The sequence below is a fragment of the Heterocephalus glaber genome, unplaced genomic scaffold, assembly GCF_053883595.1.
Source record: "Heterocephalus glaber isolate CG9 unplaced genomic scaffold, H.glaber_assembly_v1.0 deba00001461, whole genome shotgun sequence".
NCBI lineage: Eukaryota > Metazoa > Chordata > Mammalia > Rodentia > Bathyergidae > Heterocephalus > Heterocephalus glaber.
In genome coordinates, this window is record NW_028258308.1 from 16,211,458 (window position 1) to 16,235,908 (window position 24,451).

The window sequence follows — 24,451 nt, forward strand, 5'->3', positions numbered from 1 at the left end:
AAAGTGCATCTCTGTCGTGTGATGTGAGTCTTATGTCAGCTGCAGCTACTCGATTTGCATGTAAATTCTGAAAATTTCCTTGTCCCATGTGACACTTCTGAAATGTCTGTCTGTTCTTTTTTCTTTTTAATTTTCCAAGCTCACTATTTGGATAAGATAGTTAAAGGTACTGTATATTTGCTCTTTGTTGACATATCTACATATATATCTATATATAACCGTGTATCAGATTGCACTAGGTATAACAGTAGACTGTTTTTCATGCATATTATTGTAAATTATGAATCAAGCTTACATTATGTGAAATTCCTTGGATTTACAGTATTGAGACTTAAATGTCTGTGTCTCATTTTTATACTTTTGGGTTATCACAGATCTCATTCCTATGTAAAAGCATTAATTTTCACTAGCACCAAAAACTGAAGAATACAGTACATTTGCTGTTTTTTGTTTATTTTATTTTGTTTACTTCAAGATCTTCATTGTTGGCAATTCAGCCCATAAGCTTTAAGTTCTAAATTAAAGAATCATAGATACTCTTACCACAGAATAAGAAATTGTCAACCTAAAGAAGATTCTGGTTAACATATGTTGAGAGAAATCTCATTTATCCTTCTTTGGCTTTTTCTGAATATTTCAAAATATGTGTAATATAATTTATATTTTGTTATCTTTTTTAAAAAACTAAAGTATCATGCATTCTATTAAATCAGAATGAATAACATTGCTCTCCAGAAAACAGCAGATTCTTATGTCTTCAGTTATCACAGAAATAGGTGAAAATGTTTTTTATAAGAGAAAATTCCCTTCCCCTTTCTCCTCAGATTACCTACTTTCTATCCCTTGTTTGTGCCTTTCATTAGAATATGAAAATATTCATGGCAATATCCAGGCTTTCATATAATAACTTTTTGTGCATGCAGTCAGCTGCTGCACTCTGTCAGTGGGGCAATTATAGCTTCCTGTTTCATTAAAAACAAAACCAAAAATTACATCCGTAAGGAAAATTCACCCTTCATATATTGAAAAAAATCCATAAATACAGATGGTAAATTGTCTGAAAGAAAAGAAGCAGCAAAATTAATCTCATCCTGACCTAATGGCAGACATAAGGAAATTGGACTTATGGATGCCAGACTGTCAAAATATTCTTCTTTCTGTTAACTCTAATCTTAAGAGACAGGACGTCTCTTAGAGACATTCTCTTTTCAAGTTCCACAGTGGAGGAGGGGAAACCGATACTTAAATAATTATTTTAATAAAGACTTAAACATCTTTAAACAGATTGTCCCCTTAAATTTTATCACCAAAACAAGAGGAGCATTCTAATGATAAGAAACTGTAATAAACCCCAATTGCTGTAGCAAGTATTTTTATTAACATAGATTTATACTAAATTATAAATAACTCTGTCCAAAGAGATCAGATTAATAACCAGCTATTCTTAGAATTCTAGAACATTTATATCCTTGCTCTGTCAGTGTCATGTCACACTCATAAACAAGAACTCCAGAACCTACCTAGTGTCATCCTCATAAACAGATCATGTTGGCTGCATGCCAGATATCATCAGTAGGAAGTGACAAAAATGGTTTTTTTCAATGTCATGTTAGACTGAAACAATTATAGATTTTGGATATATTAAATTATTTTAATTGTTTCCCAAATTTTCCCTCCTTGCCCATAAAAGCAGACAAGATAGGATATAAAGGTAACAGCATAAAAGCCTTAGGGAGATTGTCACAAAATATCACACTTCGCTATCTGTCTTGAAGCACGTCACTACCGTGTTTTTGTTCAGTCTATCAATGTTTTATTGTGGTCCTTATGGTATTTCATTTTGTCCGTCCTAAGTAATCAAATATGCACAGCTATTACATTTAGTTGGAAATCCTGTTGGTCCTGTCCCATCCGTATGCAGCCTGAATCCTGATGTTTGTTAGAATAGACGCTAAGCTGCTTCACTATTTCCTGGGCTTTGCTTATTCTGTGAAAAGGAATGTACTCTTGGCATAAAGTATAGTCATTAATACTGGCCTATACTTTGTGCAATTATTTAATGCACTGTAATTTCACATGAATATTCGGCAACTCTCAGGCCAGATAAAATTAATGATCTCTTTTGACATCATTCATAAACTCTCATACACTTTCATGCTCTTAAATTTAGAGGGATTTTTTTTAAAGCAACAAGGTGCTCAAAGGAAGCATGTCCTAAGAAGTGATAACAATGTTTACAATAGATTTAAAATCTAGATGAGCGATTCTAAAATTATTTTCTTGAGATGCTTTTTTACACCATACACTATACCTTGTTGCTTTGCTAAAGGAAAAAAAAATTAATTAATTTTGTCTGGCCTGCAGCAATTTAGTGGACCGTTGCATATATTTCTGTCCTGCACAGGTAAGTGGTGTCTCAAGGGTCAGGTCAATCAAAGATGCCACTTGGATAAGAATTAGATTCCTTAGATAATGTTGCTGTTGCTATCCATGTGCAATTACAGTATTTGTGCTGTTTATAAAGGCCTGTTCCCACTAAGTGTCCCGTATCTGTTTTGTTTGGGTGGAAAATCTTTCAATACTCAAATCACTGGTGTCTTCTTTCTTTGTCTTGACAGAGGGTTGTCCTGGTCTGTGCAACAGCAATGGGAGATGTACACTGGACCAAAACGGCTGGCATTGTGTTTGCCAGCCAGGTTGGAGAGGGGCAGGCTGTGATGTAGCCATGGAGACTCTCTGCACAGACAGCAAGGACAATGAAGGAGGTGAGAAATGCTGAGCTATGAAAACAAGCATGTGCCAGAGTCCAGGCTCATAAGTTGCAGTGAATACATAGTCATCTGATGCCAAAAAAAATCTGATCCCTGTAGATTACATTGATTGAAAAATATATGAGTGCTGATGGAATGATTTTGCTTCCTATTTTGCCTGAAACAAATGCAAGATGATTTTCATTCAGGGAAAAGGCAAGGTAAGGAAGCTTCTGTATAATGCCCATTGTTCTTCCTTTCTTTTCCTAATCCCCAGGTGAATATCCTTTTCGCTGTTATATTTAGGGCTCTATGAATTGGGAGCTCTGCAGCAATATTTTAATAACTAAACAGTCCAAAAGATGCAAGGCATTTTCCAGACTCTTCTGCTGAAAGTCATAGATGGAAAAAATAAAACAGTAACAGAGAACAGTCCCCTTGAAGCTGTACTCCAGTATCTTTGCATCGTTAACTTTACACCTTTACATCTTTGAAGAGATGGTGATATTCCACCCAGTTTAAGCCTTCGGCTAAGATAATTATTCTCCCCTTTGAGTACATCCTCCATGCTATTGTACTTTAATTTCAGAGAATGGAAAGTGAGTGTTGATAATGGAGTAGTTACCCCTGACAGCTGTTCAATTTCTGGCATATGTTTAGGAGTAAGTTTTTTAAGAAGAATTTAGTTGCTGTCTGGGCCTCTGTGGTCACCGGCTTTGTAGCTTAGCATGTGCTTTTCTCTCCTCTCTTCCATTCCACCTTCTCGTTTGTAATGACTGCACAGACAAATGTGGGCTGGAATGTAGGTTTTGAAGGCAGACAGATCTTCATTCTACCATGTAGTAATTATCTGAACTTAGACAAGATTCGTAGTCTCTGTAAATTTCAATCGCCTCCTCTATAAGATTACAATAAAAGAGTTTGTGAAAGGATTAAGTGAAAAAAATCTGTGCAAAATACATAGCATTCTTCTGGGCACATGGTATGCTGTAAGCTGCCACCACTGTTAATTTGGTTTCCCTTTAGCTTTCAAAGTGCTCATCTTATCTAATAGGAATCCACAGAAGGTTGTCAGAGAAGACTGAGCAGCCTTTCCAATTGGCATCTAGGGTGGGCCTGACTCCTGTTCTCCAAGAAACACAGTGACAGAGCCAACCCCTCAACTCCCCCACCCCAACACCCCCCCACACACACACACCCTAGCCATGTCGTCAGCCATTCTCCAACCAAATGCTATTGTGTCTTTTCTACCCAACAAAGAGCTGCAGTTCTCCCTCGTCACTTTCTAGCAGACTGTTCACCATCTTCCCTATCAAGAAACCTGAGCCACTGGTTCTGCCCTGACTCCTCTTTTTCCACTCTGCCCCTAATGGATTCAGAATTGTCTCTAACCCTCACAGCTTTTGCCTGCTAATAATACCTTCTTGCCCAGACTACTCCTAACCACGTGCTTAGAGAAATGGCAGCGTTAATCCTCCCTCTACCCAGAGCCCAGATGGTAACTTTCTCGTTACTTTCCCCCAAAGAGCCTCTACTCCATTTTTTTTCAATTGCTTGGGGAGAAAGAGAGCAACTCTTTCTCCTTGATCATGTATTTCAGATTTTGTCTTCTAAAAGGAGATTACATCAAGGAGGTTCCACATGTTCTCAAAGGGATGCAGACTGCAGGGCCAAGTCTGTGGAGACATGGCAGAGTAATTTAGGGGCTAATCAACTCTTTAGTATTGTTATCAGCAAGGAGTTTTTTCCTTATCCTCAAAATTTATCAACTGTGAATTGGCCTCATTCCCCTCTGTTTATTATTATTAGCATGAAACTCTATCTCTAGGCTTTCCTCTCTAAGGGGAAATCTGAGCTGGTAGAAGACCTCCTGTGAATTCTCTACTTATCTCACATAATTTGCATGCCTGTCCCTAACCTAATTTTATTGATCTTCCAAGAACTCCCAATGTGTCATTATGTGCTGAGATTGTAACTTATGTGTCCTGTAACCCAAACTGAAGTGTTCTTTGAACTTACATATGAGCCATGTACATAGAGATAATATTTTGCACATCAAATCCCAAATTCAGACACATAAATGTCAATTAAGGATTTCATGATATTAGGGCGATAAAACAGAAGGCTTAAAATTGGAATCATACCTGAAATTCTAGGACATATAGTGACTGTAGTGATACAGGGCCATTATTGAAACTAACTTTGATGTCAGAATGATAAATTAGCAAGAAAGGAGCTAAGTAACTTGATTTAACAGATTAAATAACTAAGGAGGAAAAAAGGACAAAGAAGTTGATGAGACCTAGTCAGAAATTGAACACTTGATATAAGTATGTGCTATAGTCTCGTTTGAGCAACTTTGCTATAGTTTAGTTTGAGCAACACAATCTTACAATTGTAAAGCAGCTTCTAAGTCCCAGAAGTGAAGAAGACACATCAAGAAATTTTAGAAAAGGTAGCTACAGGTTGGGAAATATTCAAATATCTTCTTAGAAGGGGCCTTTTCCTTCTACTCCAAAATAGACTTTCCTTTTTCCAATCAAGTTTGCCCCATTGCCATTGTCTAATTCTAAAGATCCTCAAAACTCTGCATCTCACTAAACAGGTATCTGTCTTTGCCCTTAATGATTCTCCTACCCGCTTTGTCTCTCTGAAATGCTTAAGGAAAAGTAGCCTTAAAAGAGAATTATTCATTAGGAATGGGGGGAATGGACTATTAATAAAACAGATTGGAGCAATTTGTCCTTAGCCACTCCTTTAACTGCTGTGCATTCACAAGAAGTAAACCTGCTGTCCGTTTCTGCAAGGTTCAAATAGCTACTGTGTCATGTACACTATATGGCCAGCTTTTCAAAACTAAAGAGAGTCTTTTACCCACAATATGTTCCCTAAGACCACCACTCTGAAGTAACAAAGCTTATCTGCTTTTCAAATCCAGATCCAGGTATCAAACAGAGGCCATTTGCAGCAGATCATTTGAACAAAGGCAGGCAATGGAATAGTGAATAAATAAATCTCACAGTGGAAGTTGAAAACAAATCGTCACTGGAGTAAAGAATTGTGGATCACTTATCCAAATGGGACATGTAGATACTCAGGGAGCAACTAGTTGCTGCCCTGTTCTAGTTGAGAAAGCTTTCAGAGCAAATGATCAACAGTATATGCCTAGATGTGGCTCATAAATATTTCTTGTTCTATTCCAATTTAAACCTATAAAGTCAGTATCCCACTACATTAAGCCATTTCTTGTTTCTATCCCAGAACTCATTGTGATTTTGATGTTGATAATGTCAGAGAAAGGTGAAAGAAAGGGAACTTTGAGGGCTCACTGTTAAGGACTGTATGATCTGGGGTGGAGTGTGAGACAGTGGTCTAGTTCCATGAGCTCCTTTTTCAGACAGACATCTGCATGGGGGTCCACTCTGTCTCAACCTCAACTTCCACTTGGCCTCAACAAGAAAATCTTTTCTATTCTCCAAGTTCTGGGTAGTCATTCTTAACAGGAAAAACTCTGGTTGGACATGAGAGAAATTCAACTCAAGGGATCCTATACGTTTGAATAAAATTACCTTGTATTACTGAAAATTTCAGACCCAGCTGCATCCAGGTGTTCAGTGATGACACAAACCTGGGTTTATTCTTCTGATGACAGCTTTTTTCTATACTGGAACCATTCTCAAGCCATGTCTTCCTCCAGAACAGCCACCACCAGCTCTGGGTTTATATTCCACTAGCGTAACAGTACCAGCACAAAAAGGACACCTTTTTCTATGGTTCTGTGCTTGGACTGGGACTGAGCCTTACTCTAAATGGTCTGAAATAAATTACCTGTCCAAAGAAAAATTAAAGCACTGTCACCTGAAGAAAAGGATATGGATGCTGAACAGGCAACAAAACAGATTCTACTCCCAGAATATTATTGGCCCTTAGTAGCATCTTAACATTTAGTTTTAGTATAATCACACAACATACTCTAATAACTACTTCATGTAGCTCATAGAGTATTAACTTCAGGAGGGATTTTCTGTTCTCTACATTCTCTGTTCCCTCCAATTTATAGCCTTTTCGCTTGACAACAAGAAAAGCAATGCTGAACCTTTCACGTGCTTTTCTTCCCCAAGATTGACAAGATAGCTATTTAATTCCCCCTATACTGTATGCTTTTAGAAGCATCATTGTTCTTACACAGCCTCTCACTAAGCGTCTCCTTCAGTAGGGGGTTTCTTGACTTTAAATCACTGGTGGTCCCTCTATGCAAGCATCAAAATGCAGCAGTTTTCCAAAGAAAATTCTATCATAAAGATAGAATTTTTATAATAAAATTTTTATTTAAAAAATTGAGATACTAACAAGATGGTTTCTCCAAAATGCATTATATCTAGCAGCTTTTACCATGTTCCTATCTTTCTTTTTTCTTTTTTTTTTTTTCTTTTTTTTTTGGTACCTTGGGAATCGAACTAAGGACTTTGCGCTGTGAGGCAGGCAAGAACAGTACTGTGCTAAATCCCAGGCCCCCCATCTTTCTTCTTACAAGGGAGATCTAGTCCAGGTTCTCTTTGACATCTTGCTTCCCCTTCTGGTCTTCAGTGGGTAACTCCCTCACAGGCATGAGGCATGGGATTTAAGTGCTGTTCTGGAGATTTGGTAGCTGAGGGAACAAGAAGACTTTGAAAGACTCATACTAAACTTTGTTCAAGAATGGTGGAATGCCAAAGCATAACTCTTATCAGGAATAGTACATCTTACTTGTAAGTTTTGTCCTTCAGAATTATTAGTTTATGGGAGTAATCAGAAAGATGTCTCTGAAAGAGACATCTTTTTAAAGTCTTCTGTGGTTGAGTACAGTAGAGATTTAAATTCAAAGTTATTCAGAAATTAGAAATATAGAAATTATAAACAAATATTAAATAAGCCAGGAAAAAATACAAATGAAATGTTCAAACTGTAAGAAAAAGTAGGAATATGTTAGAGGTGAAACAAAAACAGGCGCTAAAATAGATGAAATTTTCATGTAAGCAGCAAAATGAATGGAAATAGTATAAATTTGGAGGTTACCCAATGAAAATTAGGAATTAGATGAAAAAATAGTCTAACAGGAAAATGAGACTACTGTAACTATTGTGTTTTCCCAAACTGAATTTAAAAATAAAAATTAAATATATGACAGGTAATAGCACTAGGAAGAGAGGGAGAAATGTTTTTTTAAAAACTATAAAAGATCATAAGTACTTCCCCCAAAAGAATATAGATCCTATCAGAACATAGAGTGGCACTCAGAGTCTCAGATCATTAAAATATATTATCCTGATAATTATTTGGGAGAAAATTACTATTAGTTTGGAAGACTATTGGGTCCTAGTTTAAGAAAAAAAGACAGGATACTCTGAATCCTTTTGCCATCCACAGAATTTTTACAGCACTTTTACCTTCTGGGAAAAAGAAATCTAGCTTATGGTCTCAGAAGCCAAAATTCCAGTAACTTCCTGGTAAGACCCAAGGAATTTCAGGAGAGGAAAATCGGAACCACACAGAGAAAAGCTAAAAATCTCCCCTGTATTTTACACGCATTTGCTGTACCTTCAGCTTTAGAATGTAGAAATGAGTATTGCACAGCGTCTCTCTACACTCAGGCCTCTCATTACATGTATCCTCAAGGTAAGAACCCTAAGTTCAGTGGCACAAGTGTTATTCATTATTATAGTACATAAATACTTCATTTTCTTTGTTAAAAGAACTAGCCACAACTTGATAGCATTTTCTACTCTTTCATTGAGTTTTAAAATTTAAATGGACATGTACTGTTCTAAATTTAATTCTTCCAAATAATATACCTTCAGATTTTTTCATACCAATACATATATAGGCCTTGTCTCATTCTTCATAATAAAAACAAAGATGTACTAACTAATTTATTACTACTACATTAATAATAATGTAGTTGTTTCTAATTTTTTTAACTCCTAGAAACATAAACAAACATGCAGTGAATTTTTATGTGTCTATCTTCATATAAGTCTTTGTGTAAGTGAACAAATATTTCTTTAGGACAGATTTTTAGGAGTAAAATTTCTGGAGACAGGGGTATCTGAATTTTTCATTTTTATAGCTACTGCCAGATTACCTTGCAAGTAGGTTTCAACCACATACATTTCATCATTATGAAAGTATTTTTTGTTCCCATGTTCATAGTCTTCATATAATCATTGTACATAAAATTGTTCAAAATTTAAAATATGAATTTTTTTCTATGAGTGAAAATTATCTATTTTTATTGTTTCAATTTGCATTCCCCTAATTACTAGTTAGATTTATGGAATTTTTTTTCTGCTGTGTTAGGGATCAAACCTAGGGACTTGGGCGTGTTAGGCAAGTATTGTACTCCTGAGTTATCTTTCCAACCCTAGGTTGATGATCTTTACATTTGTTTCTCAGTGGCTTGTATTTTTTTTTTTGCTTGCTTTTTTGCTAATTGTTTATTTATTTCTCTGACCCAGTTTTTTCTATTGAGTTGTTTTGAAACTTTCTCTTTAATTCTTAGGACTCCTTTATATGTTCTTTTTTTAGGTGTGTTGTAGATATTTTATCTCAGATTTTCACTTATCTTTTAACTTTGTAATCATGGTGTTTTTCATCATGCAGAACTTTTTTTTTGAGACAGAGTCTCACTATGTAATTCAGGCTAGCCTTGAACTCATGGTGATCCTCTTGCCTCAGCCTCCTGAGTGCTGGGATTACAGACTTGTGCCACCACGCACAGCCATGCAGAACTTTTTTAGATTGATATGAGGTAAACTTTCCTGGTGGCTACCTTTCCATTCATTAAGTGTGGGTTATGTGTTTTCTTAGCAAAGGTTTTTGTAAGATAATGCATATTATGTACATAGTATGTCTTTCAGTGCTTTTTATAATTCTGTGGATGCTTAATGTCTAATTAATGAAGCACATTTTAAAGTACCTATTGGAGTAAAAAAGAGGCAAAAATTTGAGGATAATATAGTGTTTGGTACTGGGGATCGAACTCAGGACCTTGTGCTTGCAAGGCAGGCGCCAGAACCACTGAGCTAAATCCCCGGCCCAGAAAGGATTTCTAATATGCTTCTAGGGAACTGTTTTCACCCGTTTAGATCTCACAGTTTCCAGAAATTTATTCATTGCTTTTTTTTGTTCTACATATGTGTGAAATGCCCACTTGGAGCCAAGAAGTGTTCTAGATGATGAAGATTCAGCCATAAACTAGATTAGCCTCAAGGAGCTTAATGAGGGAACTGTCTGAACTGGGTACTTAAACTGAGGATGATAGTAGGGAGTAAGAGAGAAAGTTAGAGATCTCCAGGCAGAGAATAGTCATCAGAAAGGTCTCATAAGCAATGGTAGGGAGTTCTGATTTAATCAGAAGACACTGGAGACCAAGTAAAGGGAGCATTTTAGCTAGAGAAGTAACCAAATTTGATTTCTATAAAGATTACTCTGGCCAAAGTACAGAGAACAGATTGTTGGGCAAGGCTGGAATCTAGGAGGCCAAGCTATTGTTGAGATCTTGTCAAAAAAGGATCAAGGTGGCTTGAAGGTAGTTTCTGAGAAATGGAAAGCAATAGACTGATTCAAAAAAATATTTGAGGTGAAGAAAAGAAGGAACTAGAGCTGGAGATGGACTAGGTACAGAGAAGAAGGGAGGAGAGAAGTCAGGGATGACCTTCAGGTTTCTACTGGGATGTAGAAATGAGATGAGTGAATGGTAGATCTGGGCATTGAAATAGGAAAATACAGAAGAAGCAAAATGTTTGCAGGAAGTCATAGATGTTGTGGTTTCATTGTGTTAAGTTTTAAATGCCTGTGTAACATTTTGAATTTGTAATTAGTATGATCAACCTGAAGTCATTAGCATTAAAATGATGTAAACATGGAGACTAAAGCCACCAAAAGAATGTGATACCAAGAATATACCAAGACCAAACATGATCCCAGTTCACTAGCACATGAACTCCATGCATATTACAGAATGATGACTGCAAAGAATAATGAAAAGTATACCTACACACTGTTAAAATTCTGAAGGCCACAAATAAAATACTGCATCAGAATTTCTAACTCTAACCTGGAACTTGATGGGGTGTGGGGCCTTCCAAATACCATACTCAAGGGTGGTACACATTAATTAACTTCAGTAAAAAAAGGAAATTCACTAACAGAAAGCACCTGGATTTTTATTTGATCAGTAAATCAAAGTTTTGAAAATATATTAAAATACCTTGAAAGAAGAAAGTGAGAGTTTTGACAACCAGAGCAAAGCCAACGTAGAAGATAACCCAAGAAAAGACTTAGAATCAGTTTTAATAACCTGACCAAATGTGTATTTAAATTTTACAGAAAATTCATCAAGAATGACATAAAGACTAATACAAATGGAATAAGGTAGAAACTTTAAAGAAAGACTAGGGGTTGGCCCTGGGCCAAAACCAGCTTTTATAAATAAAGTTTTATTGGAACATAATCACATGCATTCATTTACATGCTGTCTAAAGCTCCTTTAGCACTATAAAGGCAGAGTTGAAGAGTTGCCAATAGAAATTATATGCCTCGCAAAGCCTAAAATACCAACTATTTGGCCCTTTAGAAAATAAGTTTGCCAATCACTGTTAAAGACCATAAACATGTCTTACAGAAGACAATAATATGTTTAAAAATATGGACAGAATAGATGACTAGAAAAATATTAAGGATCAAGTATAGGGTAGCATAAACTATATTATCAGCTTTACATATACTTATATTGCAAAGCCTAAACTGAAGAAAGGCCCTTAACTACTAATTGAAGCTGTTATTTAGTGGGTTTTGAACATTTCTGAATCTTTTTATTTTTTTTTATGATTAATGATATTACACATGGCTTCTATGCCAGTATAAATGTAAGCCAGCATAATATTCCTGAGACTTAAATGGAATCTCAGTGATTTTGAGAGGCTATTCCAGGAAGACAATTTTACTATACTATACATTTGGGCAAGTGGGTAATCAACTTAGTTGTACTAGATAGCCCTATCTACTGTATGAGCACAGACAAAGAATGAAAAATGTTTTCTAAAGTTATAGGAAGCCAGATTCATAACCATCCGTCACTTGCTTGGGCAAGTTACTGATAAACTCTGCAGGAAAATAACAAACTATGTCCCTGCATCTTGGCTGTTGAAAATGAGATTCTTTCTCTGATTGATGTTAGCAGAGAGGTTTGTAAAAATGCATTTCCAACTGATTAGTCCAGAAGGTGTCAATCTCATGCAGCTTTATGACCTACAGACTACATGCCAGATGTACATTTGCTTTTTATAAACTAACAAAGATGAATGAGTAAATTTGAGCATTCCTGTTTGGCAACTGTACCATACATTGCCTAAGGGAAGACACTGGGAGTAGTATTGTAGGGAAGGAGGAGAGGGTAGGGAATGATTAACCCCTAATTTTCCAGGTTAATACAATATTTGGAGGTACTTTCCCTTTTGACTGGTTTCTGTATATGTTAAAGAATGAGTGTCAGCCACCTGCCTCACAAGCACAAGGTCTTGAGTTTGATCTCTGGTACCAAAAAAAAAGAATGAATGTCAGGGGAAAACCTGCAAGAAATTTGTCTTAAATTACTCTCCCAAGCATACACACCCATTCTAAATCCACTGAGTAAGAACTACTAAGTGAAATATATCGTAAGCCTATATTAAAAATTCCTCAAAAAACTTCAATGTAATTGTAAATAACTACTGAAAGGTTTGGAAGTTTTGGGGTTTTTTTGTTTTGTTTTGTTTTGTTTTTTAAGGTTTGTAAGTTTTTAAAAATTTTTTGAGACTGTAAATGATATTGGGGCAATAGATCAGTAGTCTACTACTTTAGAAACCTGAATCTTAATAACTATGCTTCTAGTCCGGGAGAAATGGAGAAAAACACAATGTTTTAATAACACAATGTATTATAATATATTCTCATGAAAAATAAGGCAATAGCATAGTTTCATTTTTCGTTCATTAGCAATATTGAGACGTATTTACAAATTTTTCATCTTCATAGACTTTTGCCTGAGGAGTAATATCTTGATAAGCTTATATGAAATTTTAAAAGTCACTTTCATTTGACTTTCCTACAAATGATTTTAGATTTTTGTCAAAAGAATAAGTATGTGGCTTCAAATAATTAACAACCCATCATTTTAGTAACATAAGACAACTACATTAGAATGTAAGCTATGATATGGAAAAAAATGTATTAGTTCATATTAGAAATTTGGATTCATGTTTTCCTGAATAAAGAAATTGTGGTAACAAAAGATTAAAATATTATTATATAAAGAGTCCACCATTTTAAATGTTATTCAAGTATTTACTTATTAAACCCCCTAAATATAAGAAAATAATGAAGAGATTTTTAGTTCCTGTCTCTAGCTAAGGACTAGGGTTTTTTCTAGTTTTTAAGTGTCAGAAAATTCAACCAAAACAGGCTTAACCAAAAAGAAGTACCATCTTAGTTACTTTTCTTGTTACTGAGACAAAATACCTGATACCCAAGTTAAAGGAGAAAGGGTTTATTTGGTTCACAATTTGTAGAGGTTTCAGTCAATCGGCTGGCTCCAAGGCAGAGTTGATGGCAAACAGGCATCACGGAGGAGAAACAACATGGTGTGCACAATAGCAAAAGAAACAAGGGAATTTAACAGCTTCTTTCTGCCCCTTTTATCTTACTCAGACTACTTAGGGCAGGTAGCACTCACACCCTTAATCATAGTGCCCTTGAGTCTAGCATTGCATCATGAATCAATTCCAGCATCACATGCTCTAGATCAAGCCACCTCTAAAAAGCTTATGACCACATGAGGCCTTGGGGGGATATCTAGACAAAAGTCATAACAAGTACCTTTGCCTCTATAACTGGAAAGCCCAGAAGATCAAGTGCAGCTTGCTGGGAAAACCCAAGGATGACCTATTGTTTTTTCTCAGCCTCCTGGCTCTGCTTTTTCTGGGATGGCTTGATTCCCGGACAGGTTCTACAGTGGTAGCAAGAAGGCTGCAGCAACCCCAGCCTCACAGCTTCACAGCCTGAGCCCAGTGAGGGCAGGGATGGCAGAGGCAGAGAGTTCCTGAAAAGCACCATGGCTACACATTAGGTTACCTGTACACTTCTGAACCAAGTGTGAAAGGGAATATTTCTATAGGTTGCAAGTTGGGGAGGGGTAAATACTGAAATAAAAACTCCCATGCATGTTGGAACACAACTGTTTACTACATTCTCCTACAGGTGGGCAAAATGACTTGTGGACAGTTACCAGACCTCCTCTCTTGTTTCTAACCTTACTTGTTTTGTTGTTCACCTACTTTCTAGACTGACAGTTTAATCCAGCAGCCTGTTTTTCTTCATCTCAATTCACCATCAGATAGTGAAGGAGCAAGCTAATAGTCTCTTAATAACAGTGGCCTAAGACAAGTGTGGTGGTGCACAACCGTAATCCCAGCAGTCTGGAAGACTGAGACAGGAGGATTGAAAGTTGAAGCCCAGCCTGGGAAACCTAGCAAGATCTTGTCTCAAAATAAAAAGCAGGCTGGGGATATAGCTCAGTGCAAAGGACCTACATTCACCCCCAGTACAAAAAAAGTGGCCTAACCCAAAAAAGGCTATGGCTTTTTAAAAACAAAAATCATGTTAAAAAAATTTTCTGTAAATACGACATAATGACATTTTCAGTTGAGCTTACCATAATGGGGTCACACTAAGACCTGATACATAAGTTTGAAGATTTTAAAACTCTCATTTAAATTCTCCCCAGAGTGATTAAAGTCTTCAGAAACTAGTATCTTTGTTAATCTATACTGAGAAATGTAATTACCAAGCAGATCAAAATGTATATATTCAACTGGTCAGCGAATAATAGCCTTAAAGGACAATGCCATCACACTGTTATAACCTGACACACTATCCACTAGTGGATTAGTGATGTTTCAAACTAAATACAGCCACACATGACTTAGTGATGGGGATGCAGTCTAAGAACTGTGTCACTAGGTGATTTCGTGACTGTGGGAACATCATAGTGTCTTACACAAACTTAGATGGTATAGGTCACTCAGAATAACCACTTGATAAAATCAAGACAGGAGATGCCGAATCAGCCCAATGCAGACAGGCAGGTCTGCACAAGCCCTACCGAGGTCCCGAGTCACACAGAATCAGCACTTGCCCTGGCAACAATCCACTGGACCCCCACCCTGGCTCCTCTGTACAGCCACCTGGTTCCACACTACAAAGATGCAGAGGACACCAGACCACCAGACCACGGTACTGAGTCCCACTGCTCCTGGCCCAGAGGTAGGGGCTTCTGAGCCACTGTCCCACTATTCCTGGTCCAGAGGAAGGGGCTTCCTGGCCACCATCCCTCCCGCTGCTCCCAGCCCACAGGAAAGGGCTTTTGGGCCATCATCCCTACCGCTCCTCCCAGCCCCTATCCCACCTCACCCAGCTCAGAGGAGGTAATCCATGCAGGCAATAACAGCCCCCCACCACAGTTGAAATGAGAAAACACATAAATAAGTCTCAAAACCAGACTTCCAGATCACCTACAGCAACCCCAAAGGGAAATGACATGGAACACTCTGATACTCAACCACCTGGACCCACTTAACTGGCAACAAAAGGGGATCTGGAAAAAATGAAATCAGAAATAATTTCTCAGATAACAAGAGAAATTGTACCCCTAGTGCAAGACATGACTAATAAATCAAGAGAGGAGCTGAGGAACATGATGGAATCCCAACATAGGAAACAAATGGAATCCATAAAACAGATGCAAATAGATTTCCAGGAGATGAAAAACTCCGTTGAAAGTCTACACAGCAGAATGAGCCAATGTGAGGACAGAATTTCAGATATGGAAGATAAGATTGCAATTAATGACCAGGAAAAGAAAAATTGCTTCAAAATTATAAGGGAACATGAGAAATCAATCCAGCAGCTGCTAGACGATGCAAAGAAGAATAACATAAGACTGATTGGAGGCAATGAAGAAACAGGAGAGAGTGGAGATGACATAAAAAAATCTCTGCACAGAAATAATGGCAGAAAACTTCCCAAGCAGGGGAAAAGAGCTTGATATACAGATAAGTGAGGCATATAGGACTCCAAATAGCCTTGACCAAAAAAAATCTACACATAGGCATATAATTGTTAAGATTCCAGAAACTCAACAGAACAACAAAGTTCTACAAGCAGATAGAGAAAAGAAACAAATCACATACAAAGGAAAGCCCATCAGAATCACAGCAGACTTCTCAACACAAACCATCAAGGCAAGAAGAGCTTGGAGTGACATATTCCAAGCCTAAAAGAAAACAACCTCCAACCCAGATTGATGTACCCTGCAAAACTATCTTTCAAAATGGATGGAGAAATAAGATACTTTCATGACAAAGAGCACCTTAGGAACTTGGTGAATACCAAACCAGCACTCCAAAGAATTTTACACAATATCCTAGGAACAGACATTGAAGATCACAGCCCCAGGAAGCAAAGCAGAATGAACCCATCTGGTATGACAAGAAATTAAATGTAAAGGGGGAGAACCCAACAAAAAGAAAAACTCATGGCAATGACAAGTCAATACATTTCAGTTATAACCATCAATGTTAATGGTCTCAATTCACCAATCAAAAGAAATAGACTGGCAGAATGGGTCAAGAAGCAAAATCCAACAATATGCTGCATACAAGAAACACACTAATTCTAAAGGAAACTCATAGACTGAAAGTTAAAGGGTGGAAAACAATACTCCATGCAACGGGAACCTGAAGAAAAGCAGGAGTAGCTATCCTCTTTGCAGATCAAGTAGATTTCAAACCAACACTGATTAAGAGAGAAAAAGAAGGACACTACATCCTTGTAAAGGGAAGAATCCAAGAGGAAGAGATGACAATCATAAATACCTATGTACCAAACACTAGCGTGCCCAACTATATAAAACAAATACTAATGGACATGAAAAGTCATATATACACTAATACAATTGTAGTGGGGGACCTCAACACCCCACTGTCACAAATAGATAGATCAACTAGACAAAAAATAAGTAATGAAATACTAGAACTCAATCGAACTCTTGAACAAATGAACTTAACAGATGTTTACAGAGTCTTCCACCCCACAAAATCAGAATACACATTCTTCTTGCTGCACATGGGTCATTCTCCAAATAGACCACATACTCACACATAGAACATGTTTTTAAGTGCAAAGTAATTGAAGTTATCCCCTGTATATTATCAGACCACAGTGCGATGAAATTGAAGATCCATAGCAAAAGAAACTCAAAAAACTTCATAAACGCATGGAAATTGAACAACACACTTCTGAATAACCAATGGGTCACAGAGGAAATTAAAGAAGAAATCAGACAGTTCCTTCAATTAAATGACAATGACAGTACAACATATCGAAATCTATGGGACACAATGAAAGCAGTCTTACTAGGGAAGGTCATAGCAGTGAATACGCATATTAGGAAAACAGAACGAGCCCAATTAAACAACCTGATGCTGAACCTCAAGCTTCTAGAAAAAAAAGAACAGGACAATCCCAGAGCTCATACAAGGGAGGAAATGATAAAGATCAGAGGAGAAATCAATGCAATGGAGACTAAGAGAACAATACAAAAAATCAATGAAGCCAAGAGTTGGTTCTTTGAAAGAATCAACAAAATTGATAAACCCTTAGCCAACCTTGTCAGAAAAAGGAAAGAAAAGGCCCAAATCCATGCAATTAGGAATGAAAAGGGTGAAATTACAACAGACCCAGCAGAAATCCAGAGGATCATCAATACCTACTTCCAGAACCTATACACCAGTAAGATGGACAACACAGAAGAAATGGACAGATTCCTAGATACATATGAATTACCAAAGTTGAATGAAGAAGACCTAAAAATTCTGAACAACCCAATATCAACCAATGAAATTGAAAATGTAATTAAAAACTTATCAACTAAGAAAAGCCCAGGCCATGATGGCTTCACTGCTGAATTCTACAAGACATTTAGAGAGGAACTGCTGCCACTACTGTTTAAACTCTTCAATGAAATTGAAAGGGAAGCAATACTCCCAAATTCATTCCTGGAAGCAAGCACCACCTTGATCCCCAAAGCAGAGAAAGACCCAACAAAAAAGGAGAATTATAGGCCAATCTCACTAATGAACATAGATGCAAAAATCCTTAATAAGATAATGGCAAACAGAATGCAGAAGATCATCAAGAAGGTCATACACCCTGATCAAGTGGGATTCATCCCAGGGATGCAGGGATGGTTCAACATATGCAAATCAATCAATGTAATACACTATTTCAATAGAGCCAAGGACAAAACCATATGATTATCTCCATAGATGCAGAAAAAGCATTTGACAAAATCCAACATGCATTTATGATAAAAACTCTACAAAAACTTGGAATAGATAATTAATAATAAATAATATTATTTATTAAATAATAATAAATAATAAATAATAACTGATAGAAGCCATCTATGAAAAACCAGCAGCCAATATCATACTCAATGGTCAAAAACTGAAATCCTTCACACTAAAATTAGGAACAAGACAAGGTTGTCCACTATCACCACTCTTGTTCAATATAGTTCTGGAAACATTAGCCACGGCAATTAGACAAGAGAAAGAAATAAAAGGAATAAAGATAGTTAATGAAGAAGTCAAATTGTCATTATTTGCAGATGACATGATACTCTATATAGAAGACCCCAAGAACTCCACCGAAAGTCTTCTAGACTCAATAACCAAATTTAGTCAAGTAGCTGGTTACAAGGTCAACACACAAAAATCAATAGCTTTCCTCTACACCAATGACAGACTCACTGAGAGAGAAATAGGGCAAATAATTCCTTTCACAATAGCATCCAAAAAACTGAAATACCTAGGAATCAACCTAATGAAAGAAATCAAAGACCTCTTCTCTGAAAACTATGGCATTCTGAAAAAAGAGATTGAAGATGATATCAGAAAATGGACAAACATCCCCTGCTCCTGGGTAGGAAGGATTAATATAGTGAAAATTACCATACTTCCCAAACTGCTATATAGATTTAATGCAATTCCAATTGAGGTCCCAGCAGCATACTTCATGGACCTTGAGAAAACAATCCAAAAATTCATTTGGAACAAGAAGAGACCCAGAATAGCAAAAGCAATTCTAGGTAACAGAGACATGGCAGGGGGTATCACAATCCCCAGCCTGCAACTATACTACAAAGCTACTGTGATCAAAACAGCATGGTACTGGCAAAGAAAAAGACCTGAGGACCAGTGGAATAGATTAGAAGATGCAGAAACAACGCCAGACACCCTCAGCCATCTCATCTTCGATAAAGGAGCCAAACACCCTCACTGGAGGAAAGATAGCCTCTTTAATAAATGGTGCTGGAAAAGTTGAGCTTCAATTTGCCAAAGATTAAAACTAGACCTATATCTCTCACCATGTACTAAACTAAAATCAAAATGGATTAAAGATCTAAATATTAAAATAGAAACTCTGAACCAGTTGAAACAGAGGTTAGATAGAACCCTTGAAGACATCAGTGTAGGAAAAGATTTTATGAACAAAACCTCAGTTGCCCGTGAACTAGCACAAACAATCAACAAGTGGGATCTCTTCTTATTAAAAGGCTTCTGCACAGCAAGAGAAACCACCAGCAGTGTGAAGAGACAACCCATGATGTGGGAAAAAATTCACCTGCTCTTCCTCAGATAAAGGTCTACTGTCTCGAATCTATAAAGAACTTAAAAAGATCAGACCTCCCAAATTGAAAGACCTAGTCTGAAAATGAGCATCTGAAATGAACAGACATTTCTCACACAAAGAAGTAGAAATAGCAAATAAATACATGAAAAAATGTTCAACATCACTGGTCATTCAAGAGATGCAAATGAAAACAACGCTGAGATTCCACTTCACTCCAGAAAGAATGGCTGCTATCATGAAATCAACCAATAACAAATGCTGGCGGGGCTGTGGGGAAAGAGGAACCCTGCTCCACTGCTGGTGGGAGTGTAGACTGGTGCGAGCACTGTGGAAATCAGTATGGAGATAGCTCAAAGAACTAGGACTCGAAGTCCCATTTAACCCCTCTATTCCACTGCTGGGGATCTTCCCCAAAGAATTAAAAGAATCATACCACAGTGATATATGTGCACCCATGTTCATAGCAGCACAGTTTGTGATAGCTAAAACTTGGAAACAGCCCAAATGCCCATGAACTGGAGACTGGATAAAGAAAATGTGGTTTTTTAATAAAATGGAGTAGTACTCAGCCATAAAAAATGAGAAATTAGAGACATTTATAGCTAAGTATCGGATGCACATTGAGGAGATACTCTTAAGTGAAATAAATAGGACACACATGTACAAATACTGAATAGTTTCTCTGGTGTGAGAAACTGAAAGTGTAACTAAGGACTAAATGTATACTAGGTAATGTGAAATAGGAAGAAAAGGGGCAAAGGGGAAGGAAGTTGGAGGGCTAGGGGAAAGGATAGAAGGGAATGGGATTAATATGAGAAAATGGAAAAATAGGAACAAAATCTTTGTAAATAGGGAGGACTGGAGGGGTTGAAGGGAGGGCTGGGCAAGGGTGAAAAATAAGAACCAAGAGAGACTATGTAAAGGTGCAAATTTCCAATGATGAATGTCATTATATTGTATACCTAAAATGTACCAATTATTAGAATGAATAATCAATAATGCAAAATAGGAAGAAAAGGTCCAAAAGGGTAGGGGTAGTGGGAGGGGCAGGGGAAAGGAAAAATGCTGAGAAATGGAAAAAATGGAAATAAAGTCTTTGTAAATAGGGAAGGGTGGAGGGGGTGAAGGGAGGGCTAGAAATGGGGAAAAAATAAGAACCAAGATGCATCATGTAAAGGTACAATTCCCAATGAGCAATGTAATTGTGTTGTATACCTACAATGTACCAATAAAAGAATTTAATAAAAAAATCAAGAGAGATAGTAAACACGGAATGCAGGAGGCTGCTGCCAATATAATATAGTATTCTGAATTAAGGTGCACCTTTTCTTTATATAAGTAGATTAATTCAGTCTAAAGTAATTATAAAAGATGTTGAATAGTGAATATATAAACCTATAACAAGCATCTACCATTATTAATTATAGTGTACTATACATAATTATATAGGTTGCACTTTTATGATTGGCAATGACATAGGTTTGCCTACACCAGTGTCACCACAAACATGTGAGTCATGCGTTGTACTGTAACATTACAGTGACTGTGGTCTGGGCAGTAGTTTTGCAGCTCCATTACAATCTTATGGGACCATTGACTTATATGCAGCCCATTGTTGATGAAAATGTCTGTCATCATGCATTGTACAACTACCTATGTGGGAAATTGAATATAGTTCCTTTTATAGCTCCTGGAGAAGCACTATCAAATTCTATTACTCTTTTTAAGTCACCAATACTGCAGTTCAGTTTTTCATGATCCATTTCCTATAATCACCAATAACATTATGGCTAATTTATACTTGTCACATTTTTTAATTAATACCTACATTTTAGGGGAGGCATACAAGGAGCTCAGGTTCCTATTTAAAATTTGGGAAATGCTTTAATTTCATCAGAAATATATTCTCCCTTCTGTAGGACAGCTATTTCTTTGAAAGATGGTTGGCCAATCTCATCCATTTTATATTGACTTGTATTTATTTCTCTTTCCTAAATTTCATATTCTGACCCTTTTCTAAATTTAGATAGTTACCCAGTGTGGGTCCCTAATTACTTACCATACCCGCTGTTAACTCCTAGTGCATTTTCTCTAAAATAATGAAGCTTTGAATATATTTGCACCTAACCCATATTCTTTCATTCTACTAGGTTTTACTAATCAATATTTTAAAAATTTCTTACTAAGAGTAAACAATATATGATTATTTTCAACAACCTCCAATCCAAATATTTACACTCTGTGAGAACAGATGCAAGTATTATATTTCATCTAGTTTCAAAAAGTATGCCTCATACAAATTACTATCAGTTAGTGAGTGGAGAATCATTTGATATGAAGCAATCAATCAAACCAAATTTATTCTACATCATGGCATATAAAGGAGAATTCTCTCACTGGTTTACTCTTCTCTCTACAGATGGACTCATTGATTGTATGGATCCTGATTGCTGTTTACAGAGTTCCTGCCAAAATCAGCCGTACTGCCGTGGATTGCCTGATCCTCAGGATATCATTAGCCAAAACTTACAAACACCGTCTCAGCAAGCTGCCAAATCTTTCTATGATCGAATCAGTTTTCTTATTGGATCTGAGAGTACCCATGTTATACCTGGAGAAAGTCCTTTCAATAAGAGGTTAATGCATCTTTTCTTTACATAAATGTGTAAGGGCACTACCAACAGTTCTCTGCACTGTGTGTGAAATGCTGATGAGTGTGTATTTGAGGAAAATTTCTTTTCTTTAATATAGTTTTTCATCTTTCTGAAAATTCTTCACCAAACTTCGCATTTCAAGCATTTTTGACACAGTCCACATATTTTGTCAATTTCGATACCTGAGACATAACAGAACTTTCCATTAAGGAGTCAATAAATCTTCATTTAACTAGTTGATTTTTTTTTAGCACAGTTGGAAATGTTTCAAAAGAAGCAATGAAAAGACCCCAAAAGGCAAAACAGAAGTGCACTTTTTTAGCTGAGCTCACTAAATAATATAAATTATGAATTAATGTAATGGAACTGCTAAAGGCATGGCAGTGAGATTGCATAAGCTGTTTGACTGGTGCTTTACAGAGCAGTAATGACCTGAAAATAAACCAGTAAGTGAAAGCAGGTGTCTCGTGTCTCGTTGAGCAAAAGAAGATGATTTACACTAGAACTCCTGGGTCTGCAGTAATTTAACAGCATTAATGCAGTTATACCCAGCAGTTGATTAAAAGATGTTGCACAAATGTTCCTTATTGCCCCCTTAAATCTTGTACTTCTTGGTCCCTGCAGATTTACAGATTGCCTCAGGCTTAATTGAAAAGCATACTTTTCTTCATGTAAGTCATATATATGACTTCCAAAAAAAGCATAAAGTTTATAACTTTAAAAATTCATCTCTAAGTTATTGGCCTTGATAACTCTCCAAAAAACACAGATTGCAACAAATTAAAACCCAGGATAAATACAAGGCATTTAGAGAATGTAAATTACAGTGCATTAAAAGGGGCATTGTCTTGGGAGTGTTTCAGGTCTTTTTTTTTTTAATAATGCTTGATTGCGTATGATAGCGTTATTTTATCCTTATGTTGAATTATCTATAAATCATGATAATGTTGGACTGAGAAGACAGATGTTCATTTAGATTCTTCTACTTTTCCACAGCCTTGCATCTGTCATCAGAGGCCAAGTACTAACTGCTGATGGAACTCCACTAATTGGAGTAAATGTCTCGTTTTTCCATTACCCAGAATATGGATATACTATTACCCGCCAGGATGGAATGTGAGTTAGTCTCATCACACTATCTCTGTTTGAAGTATATTAAGTATAAATTTAGACATTCTTCTATCACCCATCATGTTTTATTGTCTTTTGTAATAGAAAGGCAACAACTCCACACACTTGGGACAGTATATCCGGCAGAGATTTAAAATAATGTACTCATCTATTCCTTTAAAAATTGATTTCCTTTTCTAAGGCATGATATAACATTGTGGTTTTGTTGGAGACTGTTATCTTAGAAGATTCATGTTGATATATTTGGGGGTGATATTTCATAATGTCTACAACTTAAACTCAGATGGTTCCAAAGAGGAGATAGAAAGCAAATTTTGGGAAATGCTTACCACAGATAGAGTATATCTGTATCTACAGATAAAGGGTTTTATCTGTAAACAGATAAAGTGTATATGAGCATTCATTGTATAATTCTTTTAAATCTTCTGTAGACTTGAAAATATTTCATGTGAAAGATAGGAAAGTTGATTTTCTTTAAAAAGTATGTCAAGGAGATGAGTATTTGTAGTTATATGGGATCCAGATAATTCACTAAGCATACCTTGGTTTTTTTCTTAGGTTTGACTTGGTGGCAAATGGGGGAGCTTCTCTCACTTTGGTGTTTGAAAGATCCCCATTCCTCACTCAGTATCATACTGTGTGGATTCCATGGAATGTCTTTTATGTGATGGATACCCTAGTCATGAAGAAAGAAGAGAATGACATTCCCAGCTGTGATCTGAGTGGCTTTGTGAGGCCAAATCCCATCATTGTGTCATCACCTTTATCGACCTTTTTCAGATCTTCTCCTGAAGACAGTCCCATTATTCCTGAAACCCAGGTAAAATATTCTAGCAGGCAGTACTTTTACAGGAAAGGTTTTTAGATCATATGGTTGCCAAAGAATGTTTTAAAGGATTACAGAATTCCAATAGTACCGTAAATAATTCTATAGAATGGGATATGTGCAGAGCACATGTGATTTTGTTAGGATATCCAGTTATTTCCTAACGATGTATTCAAGAGACCTTTCAGGCACTATCTGTATGTATCTATTACCTGGGGATGAATGGAAAAGTGTTAAACTTTATCACTAATAATGCCTTGGTCACTCTTTCATTTATTGAAAAAAATGTTGGTGCCTCTGTGGAGGAAGCAATCTATGCT

At 36.6% G+C, this 24,451-nt stretch overlaps 1 protein-coding gene across 28 annotated transcripts in view; it reads left to right on the forward strand.

Moving 5' to 3' along the window:
• Window positions 1-24,451, forward strand: part of Tenm3 (teneurin transmembrane protein 3) — a 2,554,979-nt gene that overhangs the window by 2,469,058 nt on the left and 61,470 nt on the right. For 20 of the 28 annotated variants that reach the window (XM_087217023.1, XM_087217025.1, XM_087217024.1 and 17 more), the window contains 6 exons: window positions 140-166; window positions 1,691-1,711; window positions 2,619-2,765; window positions 21,940-22,156; window positions 23,171-23,290; window positions 23,864-24,125. In XM_087217023.1, the coding sequence (XP_087073149.1) occupies window positions 140-166; window positions 1,691-1,711; window positions 2,619-2,765; window positions 21,940-22,156; window positions 23,171-23,290; window positions 23,864-24,125 (794 nt within the window). The remainder of the gene's footprint in view (window positions 1-139; window positions 167-1,690; window positions 1,712-2,618; window positions 2,766-21,939; window positions 22,157-23,170; window positions 23,291-23,863; window positions 24,126-24,451) is intronic. The other 8 variants (XM_087217034.1, XM_087217035.1, XM_087217036.1 and 5 more) reach the window with 3 other exon arrangements.